The sequence below is a fragment of the Haemaphysalis longicornis genome, unplaced genomic scaffold, assembly GCF_048455015.1.
Source record: "Haemaphysalis longicornis isolate Haplotype H1 unplaced genomic scaffold, Haemaphysalis longicornis Haplotype H1 scaffold_4, whole genome shotgun sequence".
NCBI classification, from domain to species: domain Eukaryota; kingdom Metazoa; phylum Arthropoda; class Arachnida; order Ixodida; family Ixodidae; genus Haemaphysalis; species Haemaphysalis longicornis.
Window position 1 is genome coordinate 68,801,552 of NW_027526361.1, and position 17,619 is coordinate 68,819,170.

Genomic DNA, 17,619 nt, shown 5'->3' on the forward strand with positions numbered 1-17,619 from the left:
ACTTGTTTGGTTGCTCACCTTGGGCATCGTCCAATCACGGTGCCCGCTCCTCCTAACGTCACAGCTTTAGTTGGTGCGGCCGTCGCAAACCGCGCATGGTAGTTTTTCTTCTTTCGCGCTTTGTAAAATAATTACCGATTTGTCAACCGAATAAACAATGAAAAGTGTGCAAATTTGAGCCAGTCAACGCAGTGCAAGCAAAAACGGGAGCTTGACAAATTCACTTCAGTGTCCCTTTAATTCTTTCGCACAGCATTTAATCCTACACTTATCACAGTATTTAATTGATGCTTTGCACCATGACGGAAGGGCCGGCCATGTACGGTCGGCGAAATGGAATGTGTCCACGTCATCAGCAGTTCGCTCTTTCGATACTTCCCTCTTGGCCCGACCCTTCGCGCTACCTGCATGAGTTCTGCGTCTATAGGGCTTTTGCATACTAGTTGCCCCACGCATCGGGAGCATGCATACGTCGATTCCTGATGGTAAAACAAAACAGTGCAGTTAATTTCTGGCCCTACATCCTGAATAAGAGCGTAAACAACGCACTTCGCGTAGAGGCCATGTTAACTAAACTAGTTTTTTTTTTTTTGTATGCGGGTGGGGTAGTGGGTTAGATCTTTTGAAAAAAACACGCTGACTGTGCGCATAGGTACAGTTTGTGCAAGCAACTGTAAGAAAAGAAAACGCGCTAGCCTTGACAGCAACAATGCGTATAGTTCGTCGCTGTCGCCGCTAACGCGCTGGTAAGACATTTCCAGGCTCCGAGTCTCGTTTTTCTTTCTCTTTTATTCAGTCGCTTACAGAACGAAAACGCCTCCTCGCAAAACACAATAAGTTAAAACGAGAAAGTGCACGGGACAAAGGGTGGGCGGAAGAGGAAAGAGAAGAAAAAAACAAAACAAAACACGGAGAGATTGAGACACGCACGTGGAACAACACTGCCGTCATCGCCGTCAACATCTTCGTTCTTCTTTCCTACAAAATAATAATGTTAATATAATAATATTAATAATAATGTAAACTCTCTGCACTAGATGCGGAGGTTCGCACATCGGAAAGCATCTACCCATGTGTTTAAAAAACAAAACAAGCACAAGTGAAGCGCGGCGTTGACACCTCTTTCCTATCCCACCTTCCTGAAGTATCGCAAAGTCAGTGTTGTCGACACGACAAGGACTTAAGGCCTATAGGCGAATACCCTGTTCTGTTGTGAGGCCTCTGTAAAGGCTGATGCCGCACGCGGAAAAAGAACTAAGGGAAACAACATGGATAATGCAACGTACAACCACGTGCTCGGCCCAACCACAGTCGCACGAGACTATAGAAGGCGTGTAGAAACTGTACATAAGACGTCGTAGAAGCTGTACATAATTCGGGGATCGCACATATGTATATATAATATATATATTTATATTTATATACTGTCTTATTTATATATCTCAGGTGGAGCATCCGGAACAAAAAGAAGTAAAATGATGTCCGCGATGCTCCACGACCCTGGTTTCTCCGATTGGTTTTTCGTCTCCCTGTACATCCAACTGGTTTGCTTGTGTAGAGGCGCCGCTGAAGGCGCGCTATATTGTCGAGTGTTCCACTCGCGCTCTCAGAGGCGGCTTTGTGCGCGCGCGTCGGACGACGAGGTGAAACAAACTATAGGAGCTGTATTTACACTGAGCAGTCCATTACTTGTGGACGACGTGTGTCGAATCGTACGTCCGAGATAGCTCCTTTACGAGTGTGTGCGTACCTGTGCGTGTGTGTGTGTGTGCTGAACCGGGGCATTTCATTTCTTTGCATTCAACTCCATGTGACAATCAGAGATGATTTATTATCCCCGAGAAGCTTTAACTAACGGTTCTGAACACACGTCTCACAGGTAGAAGTTATGGGGCGATGTTCCTGGACTTCTAGCTGAGAGACGGAGAGACAGACTGTAAAAGCGTTGCAGTACCTCAAGGTCTGGCTCTGTGCTCAGCGCTGTTCAATGCGGCGCGAAACTACGTGACTACTGCTGTCCACGTTGGCGCGCGTGGAACGTTACGAAATAGCGGCTTCGAAGCTTGTTTCAAACCCTTTTGCATTCACTAAAAAGATGAACTCAGAAGCTTAAAATAGGTGTACCGACTACGTAGGACTACATAGGACTACGTAGGACTACGTAGGACTACATGCCCTTCACAATAGTAAGTCACACGCAAAGCGGACGTTGCTTTGACGTCAAGGGATCCTGTCTTGTCCTGAGCTCTACATTGTGGAACGGATATTATAGTCAGCCTACTTGTCGAAACGTTCTAAGAATCGAATATTAGCGCACATAAAATGTTTTTTTATTGTTACGTCCTCGGAAATACTAAAAAATTGCAATCGCGTTAAAAGAAACATGTTTCCAAAGCCAAAGCGTTTCTCACTTATACACTTTACGTAAGCTCTGAAATTTTCTTACGGCTAAAAAAGTACTCAAGCCAGTCTAAATACTGCGTCTCGCTTCCATTTTGTATGCGGAGGAATTCACACTAGCGCAACGTCAAGTGAAAAAGCGCTTAGCTCGTCAGTGCCAGCACTGCAGCGGAGGTTTACACGGTTTTCTATTTTAAGAGTGACCAGAGCGTGCAGTTCTGCATAAATACCTAATCTGTGGAAGCAGCAGTGCTTTGGACCTCTCAATTCATCGAAATCAATATGTCTTAAGATCGAACAGCACCAGCAACAAGGTAATCAAGTAAACATACACTATTAAAGCAATCAGACAAAAAAAAATTTCTTTGCACTCATTAAAAACATCGCGAGTAGTTCCTCCAATTAAAGTAGATATAACTGCAGCAACTATTAGAGGACGTCAATGTACCTCGTGCTTTCCAGATAAACGCGTACTTTTTGTTTTGCGTCTTTTATTACAAGCCCATTCATGTTAAGCGCAGCCACTAGTCACAATTGAAGTTGATTCAGGCTTCATTCTTTCTTCTTCCGCCTGAGATAAACCAGCTACAATCTTCTCTACTGCAATCTTCCTCATCTCTAGAGCTCGAGACTTCGGGAACCTTGCGTGGATAGAGCCACTAAAGGGCTCTATTTTGGTCGAGGCCCACGGTTTGAGACACTGCTTGTCTACGAACGCTCGCCCACATGGTGCTAATAAAATCAATTGGAAACTACCACAGAGATCACATTGGCAACGTCGGCAGGTGAACAGCAGTTCATGTGGAGGCTGTTGTCAGCTCGTTTTACACTTTTCTTTAGCTGATAAACCTACGCATGTTTTTATTGTCAGCTTTAGCATATTATCACTAACAGCTGTGGACATTACTTCTAAAAATAACCTGCTGTACCGATGCGTTTCCGCGGCTGCCTTCACGTACTGAGTTAAACATACATCATGTGAACACTCCTTGAGTGCAAATGCTTCTAGAAGCCGCATCTGTGTAAATCTAACCCCTTGGTAAAGCACCCCAAAATTGTATACTCTTACCCCAATGCTCCCCTTATTTTCTCTGAGTTCACCGTGATGTGGACAGCGAAGAGCTGCGAATACGAAAATACTTTTGTGGACCTAAATAAGGGCGCGCTGCTTTCAGCCAGTTTCCTTTCACGACAAAGCCACACTCGAATGAATAACATTTGCACCGTTGATCGAAAGCAGTAGAACAAACCAAACTTTACAAAGGCAACTAAAATAGGCGCACACTGGATATTGCTGTTAACACTAGTCTTTGTGACGAAATTGCGCGCACTGTTAACAGAACAATCCTGTGACTTGCAACAGTAATTGGTCACCGACATTGCATCCAATCGTCGCCTAATAGCCACAGTTGCCACTCGTCCCTCGCGGCTCCATTCCAAATGCATCGGGACCGTCTGATAGAAGGCCTTCTCTCCAATCCTAAGTCGAACAAGCTCGACGCACCAAACACTCATGTACAAAAGGCCAGCTTATGTGCCCCGCGTCATCATTGTAGATACCCTGTTGAGAGCGGCGGCGACGAATCGCCGCCAGGTTGTATACAGACATTGTATAGAAGACACGTGGTTTCCGCCCAGAAGTGCACAAGAAAGGACAGACAAGAAGTGATGTCGCTCGAAAGGTAATGGCGCAATGTACAAAGACCACCGTCTCGAAGATGCACGAATTAAAGCGTTTCACTAAATGAAGACACACGGTGGCCGGGCCCCGCAGAGGATGAAAGGAAAACAAAAAAAAATGGTCCCGGCAATAAAAGGAGAGGAAATTAAATGAAAACAAAGCTAGTGAAAGTGGAGGAGACATCAGAAAACGAAAAAAAAAAAACACGCGTACACGAAAGAATGTTCGAATTGATCACAGTATGCGTACACACGCTGTTCATCACTGAGAGTTCGTGCGTGCGTGCGAGTGGGCGTGCAAGCAGGCGCGCACCTCGGAGGACGCTGAGCGGCGACTTCGACAGTTCATGTAGCGTCCGCCAGGGCGATTCAAGTCGCCACCGGTTGTCTTTACTGTCCGTGGACGCGCACAATTGACGAACACGAAGCGGGGTGCCGCAAGGAGCAGTTCTCTCGCCTGCACTCTTTTCTGTCGCTGGTTAAACGGCGGGAAGGGACATTGCACTTTGATGAGCGAAATATATTGTGGCTGCTCCGCGAGCATCGCTGTCTTCGGGGACTTGTCTTCCCTTATTTTTTTCTTAAGTTCTTTTGTTTTCTCTTCGTTTCTTCGTAGGCACGCTTTCTTCTGCAGTGGGACGCTGTGCGGACGGCCTTCGCGGTTGGGTGCACCACATGCACGGAGTCTCTCTCTCTCTCTCTCTCTCTCTGGGGATTTTTGTCTTCGCACCACAGCCGGCGAATGGGCAGACCCTTCATATGTTGGTAACTCCGCTAGCGTACTTATGCATGCGCAAAAGGGCACGCAATTAACAATCGGCAATTTTATGAGTTGAAAATACGTACGAAGTCGACATTCATTGCGAACTTCGGTACTTTTTCCCCGCAAAATCAACCTCGTAAAGAGCAATACTTCGCCCTAAGTGGGCAATTTTGGTATCAGTGAAAACGCAATCTTGATCATGTCTGTTTCACGCTGTGATTGCGAAAGTGGGCGAGCCGTTTCGAAGATCGCTTCTTTATGAGCCCCCCCCCTTCTCCTATTTTCCCGAGATGTCAAGTATGTCGGGATGCGGCCTACCCTGCAGTGAAACCAATGAAACGAACAAACAACGCAGGCTCGGCGACGGCAATGGGTTGATACAACAAGGAAGCCGGTATATGTGCGGTTACCTCTCGCACTCCAAATTCGAAGTTCTCTGCCTTGGGAGCTGGAGCTTCCGCGCTTTACACGCGTTCTGAGATGCAATAATGCGCTAGCTCACACACTGCGCAACTCCGCACGCTTGGCTAAGGGATCTCCGTGTAAGCGAGACGAAGCAGAGCGAGAGAGAGACCAGGCCCGTTCAGATTGGCTTAACCCAATAGAACTGGTGCTGCCGCGCCCACTCATAACGGCAAGAGACCAGAATCCCGAAACTGCACGTCTACAAAACAAATCTTGTCATCAAGACTCGCATTTCCAGATCAGCGCAGAGAAGGCTTAAGTACTGAAGTGGTAGAAACTGGACGGGTGAAAAGAGACGTAATAATCTTCTTGTTTCGATGCTGTTGGCAATAGCCGGGAACACCAGTATACAATAGGCGAGCGAACTGGATATCTTGATACGTTGTGCGGTGCCCCGTTAAGTTGTCGAACTTTATTCAGCTGCGCTTAGAAAGTGGGCTAGGCAGCACCGGAGACTGGGAAGATATTTTTTGTGGCCTGAGGTGAACGGCCTTGCAGCCACGAGCGGCGGTGGTTGCGCCCGTGGGTTCGAACGCGTGGCGGCCGTGCGCACAGCGGTGCTCTCCCTCCACCACCGTGGGGTACTCGGGCGCGGGGCGCGCTTCCAGGGGGGCGGCTGGGAGAGGGGGAGGCGTCCCAGGCGTCCGCCGCATGTAGGCAGCCTGGCCGCACGCTGGGGGCCGCCGCTCACTGGCTGTCCTTCTGCTGGGGCGACGGCGGCGACATCTTTCCGGGCGAAAGCGCGCCTGCCGGCACCCCGTCTGGCGTCGAGGACTCGGGCGGGATGAGGCCCTCTTTCATGCGCTTCTTCTGCTTCATGCGGCGGTTCTGGAACCAGATCTTCACTTGCGTCTCGTTCAGCTGCAGCGCCGTGGCGATCTCGATGCGGCGCGCCCGCGTCAGGTACTTGTTGAAGTGGAACTCCTTCTCCAGCTCCGTCAGCTGCTTGGTCGTGAAGTTGGTGCGCCCAGTGCCGTTGGGCCCGCAGGCCCCGCCGGCACCGCCGCCCGCGAAGCCTCCGTACTCGTGCTTCGGTACTGCAATAGGACACCGAGAAGAAAAGCCACGTTAGCACGGCGGGCATGAGCGCATTACGGAAGACTAGTCCTACTTGTGAATCTTTGGCTTGTTGACTAAAACATTGACCTTAAAAAAACATCCCCGGAGGAAACACTGAATCAGATACTGTTATGCGAACCGTTACATACAGCGGCCGTTTGCACCATGCATGGGTAAGGTGGGACCATGAAGGAAGTTTTGTTACAACGTTTATTACAGTCAACTCGTCACCCTGGTGTCGTCTTCGACAGAAATCAGAGCCCTTCCACCCTGTGTAGATGGAGGGGGTTGTATTTGCTACATTGTAGTTATACGGACATGAGTAAATGGAGCTTTCAATAGCTCCCCGGTACCACAGTAAGGACAGTGGCGCCATCACACGTGATTGGTGGGAGAGACAATGACGTTTTATTATAGCGCGGCTAAGCCAATCACGACGCAGGCTCTAGTGCGCCGCACACGTGGCCGCCGAAGAGCGCGTGGCATTGAACTATGTCAGGAGAGAGAGAGAGACTCCGCGCGTGACGAGAAGTGTACACGACTCTCGAATGAGGCGACGACGGGGATGAAGACTAGAAAAGGGGGGCTGTAACGATACTCCTTCCTGACGTGTCCATGCTTCACTGTGCAATACGCAATGTGGGAAAGCCAGCTTACAAAAACCAAGATCATCTCCAAGTCGGCTTCACCTCTAAACACAAATGCATTGATGGAAAGGTGTTTATTCAGAGGCAGTATCTCATAAAATATGGTGGCCTGAAGACCTTTTATATTTTTGCGAATTTTTCCATACGCTAACACGCCGTCGAGTAAAGCGGCCACACAAGAGCGAGAATTTGCTGTGTAGGTACATGGTGAAATGGTCCGGGACATTGGAACAACCTTTCTGCCCATTAAATCTGGCTATGGCTATTCATACCGGCATCATGCACATTACGTGCTGTGGAAAGTGATGCACTAAAACTATTTTGAAGTACAAGTCTAGGGAATGCAGCCCAGATTAGGTGCCACGGACTGCTGCCCTCCTTGAGGACCTCCCTCCGTCCTAACAAAAGGTATTCTATAATTCTATGGCGCATGAGGCATATAATGTCCTCAGTAATGATGTTTACGTCATGTTCTCAAGAAGTAGGGTGTATGTTGATGTTTATTAGCGTTAAAACTGCGGAATCATTTGTTTCTTTATCACTGACATCGTCGCGTGCTCGTGTATACACAAGACCCGGCCAGCCTTTGCATGATGTCAATTTCAGTCATGCGCGACGTTTGTAGTTATTATGCCCCCGCGTTTTTTACATATATAATGCTGCCAAAGTGGTAGTGTCCCGCACACCTTCGATATAGGCCATCCAGGATGGCAGCCAGGACGTCACCATTGTCGAACGGTCATTTCACGTGATACGGCTACTTATATGAAAAGCGCATGCTGCTTTAAACCAAATAACCACAAAATCAGGATTTGGCTACATTGCCATCCTACCAGCCGAAACTTGAAGACTGGATAACTAAAGAGTTTAATATGATTTCTTATAGTCATGGCCTGATGGCTAAAAGCTTAGAATGCGCGAAATTTTACACCTGTCCATGCTGGACCTCCTCTTGGTTATACAGTTAACTGCGTAACTCATGGCCAGGAATTTTAGACCTTTACCCGCCGCCGTGGCTCAGTGGCTAAAGGGTTGTGCTGCTGAGCACGAGGTCGCCGGTTCGATTCCCGGTGGCGCCTGCCGCTTTTCTTATAGAGGCGAAAAGCAAAAACGCCCGTGTGTTCGAGATTTCGGCGCACGTTAAAGATCCCCAGGTGGTCAAAATTAATCCGGAGCCCTCCACTACGGCACGCCTCATCGCCTGCGTTGCGTCGGCGCGTGAAACCCCACAATCATCAATCAATCATCAATTGTAGACCTCTAATAAACAGATAAGCGATGATGATGCGAAAACCAATTCCACGGTCACAAGACAGCATCAATCCACGGCCCCATTTTTTTGCTTTTCCGTGGTCATATACAGTAACATCTTTTAGTCAAGTTGCCCGATACCTAACATTGCTTTCAGAAGAACCGCGCAATTATAACGACCTCCGCTTCCCCAGAAATGTATACGGCATAATTCTGAATCTTCCAGTCTAGCATACATCGCACATGCATGGCCGATATGCATTAGACATGTCTGTAAACAAATTGTTGCTCTTTTTTCGCAACACTCCCCTTTTGTCAATGATGTATGAACAAACTGTACGACGATTTTGTAGGTGTTATTGTATTTTTATGACACTTTGATACATTAGATGGAACAAAACTGCATGCATCTTACGGTTTGACAGGTATAGTCTATCATATTGCCTTTTCTTCTATAGTGCGAGAATACTGAAACGAGACGTATTACTGGGGGTTCAAGATTCAAGCACAGATTTATAATGAACATTGTACCTAGAAGCGCGGTATAACGAAAGGGGTTACTATACGGTAATGAAAATAGCGCCATAATAGTAATTTTCTTTTCTAGTATTGTTGGTGTGTAATGGCGTCAGCTCACTTCTTTGCTACGATACACAGATATATTTTATTCCAATTTTATTTTTTTTCCGCTGGAAAAATTTTGGAGAAATAGGAAATAACTTCTGCGTCCCATAAACAAGTAACATAAAATACGGGTTTCCAGCGACCTATTCTATGGATAATTGCTGCGCCCATTGCAACAGTGCGACGGAATGATGTTTATATGATATTGTTGCGTGGCATCGTTACGTGGCGAGAGGTATCGTTACCCCGCACCTCTACCAAGGATGTTATGTGGCAAGGATACGTATATTTAGAGCTGTTTACAAGTCAAAATAGGCTGGGAAGCGTTGCGGAAACTAGCAGCGTGAGTCCGAGCCGAGCGTCGTTGTTCTCGTCCTCTTCCACCAGCGGCACAGCGCCGATCGCATGTTTGTCTCGAACACGGATTGCCCCGTTACAATATATATTTAAAGGAGAGGCGACATCCATGAAAGCTTAGAACGAAAAAACAAACTCGGCAGCGTTGTTCACGTTGTGAATACGCCACTGAAGGTCCGATAGAAAACTTGGTGTAAGCGCTGCGCCGGTACGCGCCTATGTACATCGAACTAAAAAAAAGCACGTTCCCCTTTCGCAATTAACTCCGGGACACAGCAGCGCTGGGGCCACGCACTCTAGCGGAATCACGCTGATTGGCTCCGCCACTGAGTTGCCCGCCTGCGTGGTCGCATTCGCAATGTATGTAAGGCAGGAAACTGCGCTGCAAGTGGTTACGAGGAAACTCTCCATAGGCGAGTCCCGGTGCATCGCACGCATCGCACATTGTTTTTGCATTCAAGGTTCATGCGGCGATGCCCTGTGAGTCAACGCGGTATTGTTCGAAGCCTCAACGCTGCCGCTGCCTATGGACTTGCATAGTCAGCTGCATTGTGTCGAGTATGGCTGTTTATTTCCAATACTGCCAGTCGCTTGCGAGACCATACCACGTTTGCATTTATACGTGCGCAGAAGAACGAAGACTCACCAACAACGATTGAATAATCAGAAAATTACAAGTCTCAAATGTAGCAGGGACATTAACTGCGCATATTGTTAAAAAAGTGCAAAGCACGAGTAAAAAATGGAAATGTGTTGTGCACGTTCTCAGTGTAAACTATTACAGTCACCCACTTTTATGCTCAATAAATTAACGTTTTTCCTCAATACTAGCCTGTACATTCGGAAGACGAAAACACAGACGACTCCTAGCAATAAGCAGCAACAGAGGCACACAACAACGGGCCCGTTTTACCATGGCGCTGCTGCTCCATCGCTTAGCAACAACTAGTACGCACTCAAACATTAGACAAGAGGCACATGTGCTAGTTGACGCAGATGCTGCAGTATGAGTCATTTGTGATGTTGCGATGGTTTTGTCAACGTTATATGCAGAAATAAATACGTCGCAGCAGAACAGGGTGTGATCACCCTGGTGTAGTGCTCGGCCGAGATCTCCTAATCAACAGGGGATGCCTTCGTCCATGGTGATGTACGCCTGTCTCACCATCTAGTGCCTGTTTCCACACTTTCGGCATTTACATGTCCCTCTCTTTTTTGCACCTCACTCCTGCCGTGTATACGTAAGAAGTCGATATGAACAATTAACCATTAATGAACGAAAATAAAAATTTTCAATATCGTTATACACGAAATTACAGTGGAGAGCAGTGTGGCGTCATTGTTGTAGTTGGCGCGGCAGCCGCGATCGGTGCATGGGGCTTTGCTTTGCGCCTCTCATAACAGATAAAGTAAGGCTCTAAACTGCCCCTAATATTTGATTTCACGAATTAAATTGTACAGTTACTGTCGTAAATAGGAGTTGTAAACATTCACTTCACTGCCTCTTTAAGAAGAAATATTCCCTGAATTCCCTGCCGTTATGACAGTGATGATAGTAATGACAGCACCATGACACGCTGTACAAACGTACGGACGAATTTCGCTTTAAACCTGCAGGTGAGCAACATATTCCGCGATGAAATAACACAACCTCGTGATCCGCTTGTTTGTGCCGCGATGACAGCTTTTTCATGTTGAATTGGTACAGCGCAAACAGACGAAGGTCAGAGGAAGAGAGCACAGTGAAACGTGAAGGTTATACACTTATGCTCCTACAAATAAAAAATGGCTGCAAATCTGTTCCTTTCGTTTCAAATGTCGCCGAAAGCCGACAGTCGACTGGCGCCCCTGCCAAGTAAAGGCCTCCCTTCTCTTTTCCGCTCACCTCTCATGCTGTTGCTCTCCCATCTCATTCCTCCCAAGATAAAACCCTACAGGTTTGCTCAAGTCAATTTAAATTTACCGCGTTCTACTGCTCCAAGTCGGGTGTCTCGATGCCAGCGCTGCCGTACGGTGGAGACGTGCGTGAATTAAGGCACCTTACTATAACGTTTATAGAACCACGTTGCCCTACTCCACAAGTGTTGCAGCGGAACGACGTGCAACTCATCTAGTTTAACCTTTCGTTGCTATTGCCGTTTGATTTCTTAAATGCCGTCGGGAGGTAGCGCTGGCAACAGCAGGCGACGGTTTTCTGCCGTTGATGTAGTATTTTATTTGCTGCCGCGAAAACTAAGCATCCATGAATTTTATTAAATGAACACTGCAAATACCGCTTATCTATTGATTTGCTGCCTTATATTTGCGTAATGTCTCGTTCTTGTTCAACAATGTTGACAAGTTTGAACACTGACACCGGACTTCGACGTTTAGATTTGGCTGTGAGTATATAAGACGATGGCGCGGCTTCTGTTTCCCTTTGGCCGGGTGGCTGAATCGAGTCACAGACAGACAGACAGGTAGACGTACAGACAGACCAAAACTTCGGCGTTTAAGTAGCCCAAGAAATACTGCCGTCTTTAAAATACTTCTGCGAGTCCGCGCACGTCTTGTGCTTTGTTACTGCGTCCTTCGTCCGTTTACGCTGTACCACTTCAACCGGAACAGCCGCCAACTCGCCCAACATTCCTCTCTGTGACGGTCTCTTATTCGCTCCAGGCGACGGCATAAGGCAACACACGGCATGTAATGCACATGCGCAGCGACGTTATTGGCTTGGTAGGTCCAGTGTGGCCTATTGGGCGTGCAATGCGGCGCGTTCCTGTGGTGCCCGCGCACCCTTGGTGGCACCGCCTGGAACCTGGACGCGGCCAAAGGCCAAGCGAGGGACGGCGCGGCGCCATGAGTAATGGCCGTCGCCGATAAGCTGGAGCTCGCTCGCGCAAGGACGCGTGCTCGGCCGGCCAGCAGCCAGTGCTGTGTGCGCGGCGGACGTGCAAAGATGGATTTCCCGGCGAATGCGGACCCCCCAGCCACTGGGTTGTGGATCACACCAACGGAATGAAGGATTTGAGGTCGCATCGCACGGGTCATCGAGCATGGCCGTATGGGATACGTGATGTTGTCGGGGGAAGTACACATACGGAACACGCTGTAGAGGCCCGAGAAAAGCCAGAAGTATAAGTGTACGCAGCACGGTGCGCGCGAGATGGATAAAGTAAGAAGCAAAGAAGACGTATACGCTCGAGAAAAGACAGTGCGTGGAGGAATTAGATAACGCCGTTGCCTTCTCAGCTTATCGTGGCTGTTGTTCGGTGGTGGCTGTAATAAATCGCCCTTGCTGAGTTTTAACTCGGGGAGAATAAAACACATAATGTCAAATTGCCCCAGGTTTAATTATGACAATGTTATTCATGGCCCCGTGTAGAATTTAAACAGTGTACAAGCCTTTGGCGCCGTGGGCAACGACTGTTCTCGAAACCTCTGCGTAACGAGGTATCTAAAACGATAATAAACCACAAAAATAAATATGCTTTAGGTCCAAGAAGAAAGTCTGGATTCGGAAAATTCGCATATTTTTCGTACATGCGTGGCCAGCTTAGTCGTCATCCGTTAAATCTGCTGTATGCAGTGCCTGACCTCTATGCTTGAGAATTGGTTACGAGGTATACGAAAGCCACGTATAGTAAAAGTTAAATCGGCCTTTAAACGCCGTTGCTCCTGAGGGCGCGACTTGGGGCAATCAGATGCGTAATAACAAATCCCGCCACTTAACGTGCACCAAAATATCGGACAAATGAACATGTAGAAATTTCACCTTCATAAGTAAAAAAAAAAAAAAAAAAAAAGAACGACACGGATCAGACTAGCGACTGTGTGCCCAGCTTCGCAGTCACCGAACTACCGCTACGGGTATTAATAATACAGCGAAACTAATATATGTCATCAGCGGGGCGATGTTCCTTCAAAAACAGCTGATAAAACAAACAAAAAAAAAACGTTCGGCTCACTCTGGTCCTTGCTTAAGAGATCTTATCAAACACGCTAGCATTTAAGGGTTGTATCCGGCTTATTGGCGGTGATGGCGCGCCGCTACGGAGAAACTGAAACAAGCGCTAGCACTCAGCCCCAAAAATTAAAAATAAAAATAAAAAAAGCAGCAACAACAACAAAAGCGCCTTCTTTCCTCTGTTCCCTCAAACTGTTTGTCTCGTGCTATTTTCAGTCTCACCGTCTCTTGGAATCCCCTTCCATTCATTTGCCAGCAAAGAAGTGTCTTTGCTGCTTGTTTTTTGTTGTAGTGGCCTGTCAAAACCGCACATAAAGTTACTGAAGCAGTACATGAGCGCTGCACAAACGCAATTGTTCCTCTAAAATAGCACTCTTACGCGAGTGCTGTCCCTTCTTCAATATCAGGCTCTCTGGAAACCTTTCACTTTGTCAAAAAATACCCTGCAATCGCTCAGCTGCCCGAATGTCAGTCCCAAAACCGATTTCGATGCTGCATGTCGTTGGAGCGGTCCTTGACACCGCTACAGATGATTCCGTGTTTCGTGAAAGGCCGCGATTAGTTGTTGCCGCGAAAAAGTCTGGGTCTAGGAGCAAGGAACAGTTCCATCCAGAATTTGCATACGTAGGCCATCTTGGTTGTTTCGCGTATTGTTGCCAGACTACGCCACGAACTTGAAGTTGGAAATTGAAGCCGCCCAAGGTGCGCACGCGCGACGGTGCACGGACTGTGCATACATATCTTGAAGACGGGGAGAGCAAACTTACAAAGACCGACAGCGTCAGAGAGCAACCAATTAAACGTTTCCATGCGCGTAGAAATACGAGGGAAGTATTCCTTATTCGTGAAACCAATTCCGGCAATATGTTGCCACCCGAAGAGTTTCGAGTTTTGAATTTTTCCGTCTAGTTTTTAGTCCTTGTGGTACCGTCGTCCATGTAACGTTGGTTTAATATATCGTACATCAAAATTTGTCTTAGCAGTAAAAGCACGAGTGTAAAGTAGTAAAGCCGACATCAAGGGGGCTTGTGATATATCTTTTATAGAGATACACGGGGTCTTGTTGAGTTATTTAGGGCCTTCATTGCCTATAAAAATGTCTTCCAGCCATGCATATGCGTAAAAAAGCGAAGCCGTCTTCCTAGAATTTCGGTGCATAGTAGAGTGGCTTGCCCATTTATTCGACAATTGCCATTTTGGGGGTTTCTACCAATTTTTATGTCATTACTTCACGCAAACGAATACTTGAACATGGAGGAATTCAAATGTAAACATCGCCTATTATCATTCTATAAGAAACCAATTACTTCGAAACAAGAAGAATAAACAACCACTTGGGGCAATACACTGCTGACTCACACAACACATTCACTGAGGTTGCCTTATGCAGGTTGCGGATAGGACATACACATGCTCACTGGATCTCCAAGACCCCTGTGCAGCAAGTGTGCGGAACACTTATCCGTGATTCACATTCTGATACGATGCGAGGCACTCAACACAATACGACATAAGCACTTCCCACAGTTATACAGAGTAAACATTCCTCTGCACCCCTCGTACTTTTAGGTGATGTTTCCATGATTTCTAGCAAGCGCACCTTACAGTTTCTCAACGACATCAAATTTTCACACCTTATCTCTTATCATGCACACTAATCACCTGTCCCTTTACACCAGCCATCTCCATTGCCTTTTAATTCATTGGACGCGTATTTTAACTGCAATTATTCAGTATTTGCCTGCACACCAACCTCATGAAGTAGTACCTTGTTTATGGCGCTCTTTGGCCGTAGTCGCCCTTGCGCCATAAAAAAATAAATCATCATCATCATCAACTTTTCGTTCTCCTAAACCACTCTCCTAGCCTATCAGAAAGTATACAGTTCACGCAAACCCCAGTGCAGCCATTGGCCAGAACCAAAGCGACATAGTAGGCCACGAGCGAACTAGTAGAAGCGTACATGCACCAGAAGCCAATCCCCGGCAAGCCCACTTATCACCCTTTTGAGCCGCGAAGCTGCCGCAAAGGCGCTGCTAGCAACGCACGCCGGAGCAATCCACACGGGCTCAATCCCTTCACTCGCAGACGTGCCAGGAATTATGGGCTCCCATTAGGAGCGGCGGCATCTGTGGCGGGAGTCCTCTTCCTCCAGCTCCTACCGGCAACTGCTTGGCGTGCGAGCAACCCCTCCCCCCTCGCACATACTTGGCGGCGCACTCGCTGAGGGGACGCGAAACCACGCGGTTGTATACTAAACGCCAGCGGGGGGTTCTTTATGGCCTCCTCTAGAGATGTGCTGAGCACGCCGCCATCAGTACCGCCCCTGCGACTAATTCTGTACTTAGGCCCCGGAGCCCGGCACCACCGCGGGAAGAACCGGAGGCCGTTTTTGCGGTCTGCTTCTTGCACCCTTCGTTCCACCCTTTTGCCCGTGCCCGAAGCGCCCCGGTCTTCCTTTCTCTCCAAGCTGAGGCGCTTTGCACGCTCGATTAATCAAGCCGGGGAGGGCTGGGGATGGGGCCAGCCGGAGACGGCGTCTCGTGGAATTAATCAGGCTGTATAGGCGAGACTCCCAGCGCCTTTAGGTGGGAAGGCGTGCGAAGCGGATTCCGCGTTCGGTTGTAATGATTTCTCTAGGAAAGGAGGGAACAGGTGAGTGAGGGAGCGCGTAGCTTAAGCTGTAATAGGGCGTGCTGTTCTCTAAGTGCAGAGCACTTTATGAGCTCGCCTTGTCGTCGTAGCTCGCTAACGGTCGATGCGACTGCCGGAATTAGGCGGCGCAGGGAGATAACGGACCCAAGTAGAGCGTCATGTACCGTCATCAGGGGGTCACGCTGAGGCTTCGAAAACCACGCGGTTTAAATGGTCATAACCGTTCGAACCTCGCCAACCGCTGGCGCTTGTCATACATCTCCCCGTTGTTTATCGCAAAGAAAACTTGTGGGGATCTTAATTGGGGCTGCTCCCAATTACGCGAGCACGTAGCCCGCGATCCCCTCTCCCCGAGGGGCGAGGATAGCCCCTCGCGCCCTCTCCCTGCAAGGGGGTACGGGCTGACCAATGCGCGCCGGCCCGTGGGCCACGTGGGGCGTGACGTAGTGGCCCCGCCGAAGGGCTCGCGGCGGCGGGCGCGCGCTTCGGTCGGACCCAGGAGAGATTGGCTGGGTGCCGACTCCGACAGGTACTTCGTGCTTGCACGCTGCTCGCCTCGCTTCGGCCTGAGCGACCGCCGTTCTCTCACTTCTGTGAGGTCGGCGAACGTACCGGGAGTTGGATTTCTCAGTCAGTCTGGTGGTCGGTTCCGGTCATTGCCGGGCCCATCACCCGCAGCGTTTCGGTGGCTTACGCCACTGGAACAACAGCTGCCGAGTACCCCCCCTGCGCGTCGGGCTCTGTGGCTTGAAGCGTACGGTCGGCGGGTACCCCCCTCTCTGCCCCAGGGCTAGGAGTGTAATACCAGGGCTGGTTGCTGTACCGTGGATTACCCGGAATAAAACCACGTTCTGAGGAGCTACTTCGTCTCCACGGAGTGACTGCGCACGCGTGGCGAGGGCCGCCGCGGCCGTCTACGGCTTGGCTCGCTCGAACCCATGGTGGGCACCTTGGCAGGCTGCACTGCATTACAGAGGTGAGGCCCACATATCTGGCGCCACAACGTGGGGCAGCCTTTGTTCTTACAATCGTTGCCTCCCTTTAGCGAGCTTGCAGAGCTTTGCTCATGCAATAGGCCGCTCGCGCCATGGACGCTAGCCTTGAGGAGACGCTTACGCGGGCGTCGCTAGCGAACATCGCATCCTTCCGCGCTTCACCGAGCGTGGACGCCGACCAAAGCGATGTACGAGTTTCGGGAATTCCCGAGTTCGCCGTTCCTCCGTCGCCTGAGGCCACATGTGTTGGGTCGACGCCGCTCCTAGCCGGGAGAGCTCTCTGTGCCCCGGCCCCTCCGGCCTCCGCCGGTATTGTAGAGCGAGGTGAGAGGCCGCACTCAGCTTATGCGGGGAGTGTGCCGAGTAGTACGCCGCGTCTGGTTCAGCCGGGACTCCGGCGAGTGTGCTCACTACATAATAGTCGGTACGGTTTGTGCGATAGTGATGTGTACGCATGGCAATCCGGGTGTGCTCCCGTAGCCCTGGATGGTAGCGCGCGCGCTGGCGAACGCATAGGCGTATTGAACGCATTCGGGTGTACTTCCGAAGCCCCGCTTGCTAGTGATGTTGATACATGTGCATGGCAATCCGGGTGTGCTCCCGTAGCCCTGGATGGAGGTGCGCGCGATGGCGAGCGCATAGGCGTATTGAACGCATTCGGGTGTGCTTCCGAAGCCCCGCTTGCTAGTGATGTTGATACATGTGCACGGCAATCCGGGTGTGCTCCTGTAGCCCTGGACGGAGGCGCGCGTGCTGGCGAGCGCATAGGCGTAT

The 17,619-nt window shown here is 49.2% G+C and overlaps 1 protein-coding gene and 1 long non-coding RNA gene across 10 annotated transcripts in view; one reads left to right on the forward strand and one right to left on the reverse strand.

Moving 5' to 3' along the window:
* Positions 1-17,619, forward strand: part of LOC144178881 (uncharacterized) — a 559,382-nt gene that overhangs the window by 215,977 nt on the left and 325,786 nt on the right. The gene's annotated exons all lie outside the window — the stretch shown is intronic.
* Lab (labial) overlaps positions 770-17,619 on the reverse strand; it is a 145,306-nt gene continuing 128,456 nt past the window's right edge. For all 6 annotated transcript variants that reach the window (XM_077707015.1, XM_077707017.1, XM_077707019.1 and 3 more), the window contains one exon: positions 770-6,345. In XM_077707015.1, the coding sequence (XP_077563141.1) occupies positions 5,996-6,345 (350 nt within the window). In that variant the 3' untranslated portion in view covers positions 770-5,995. The remainder of the gene's footprint in view (positions 6,346-17,619) is intronic.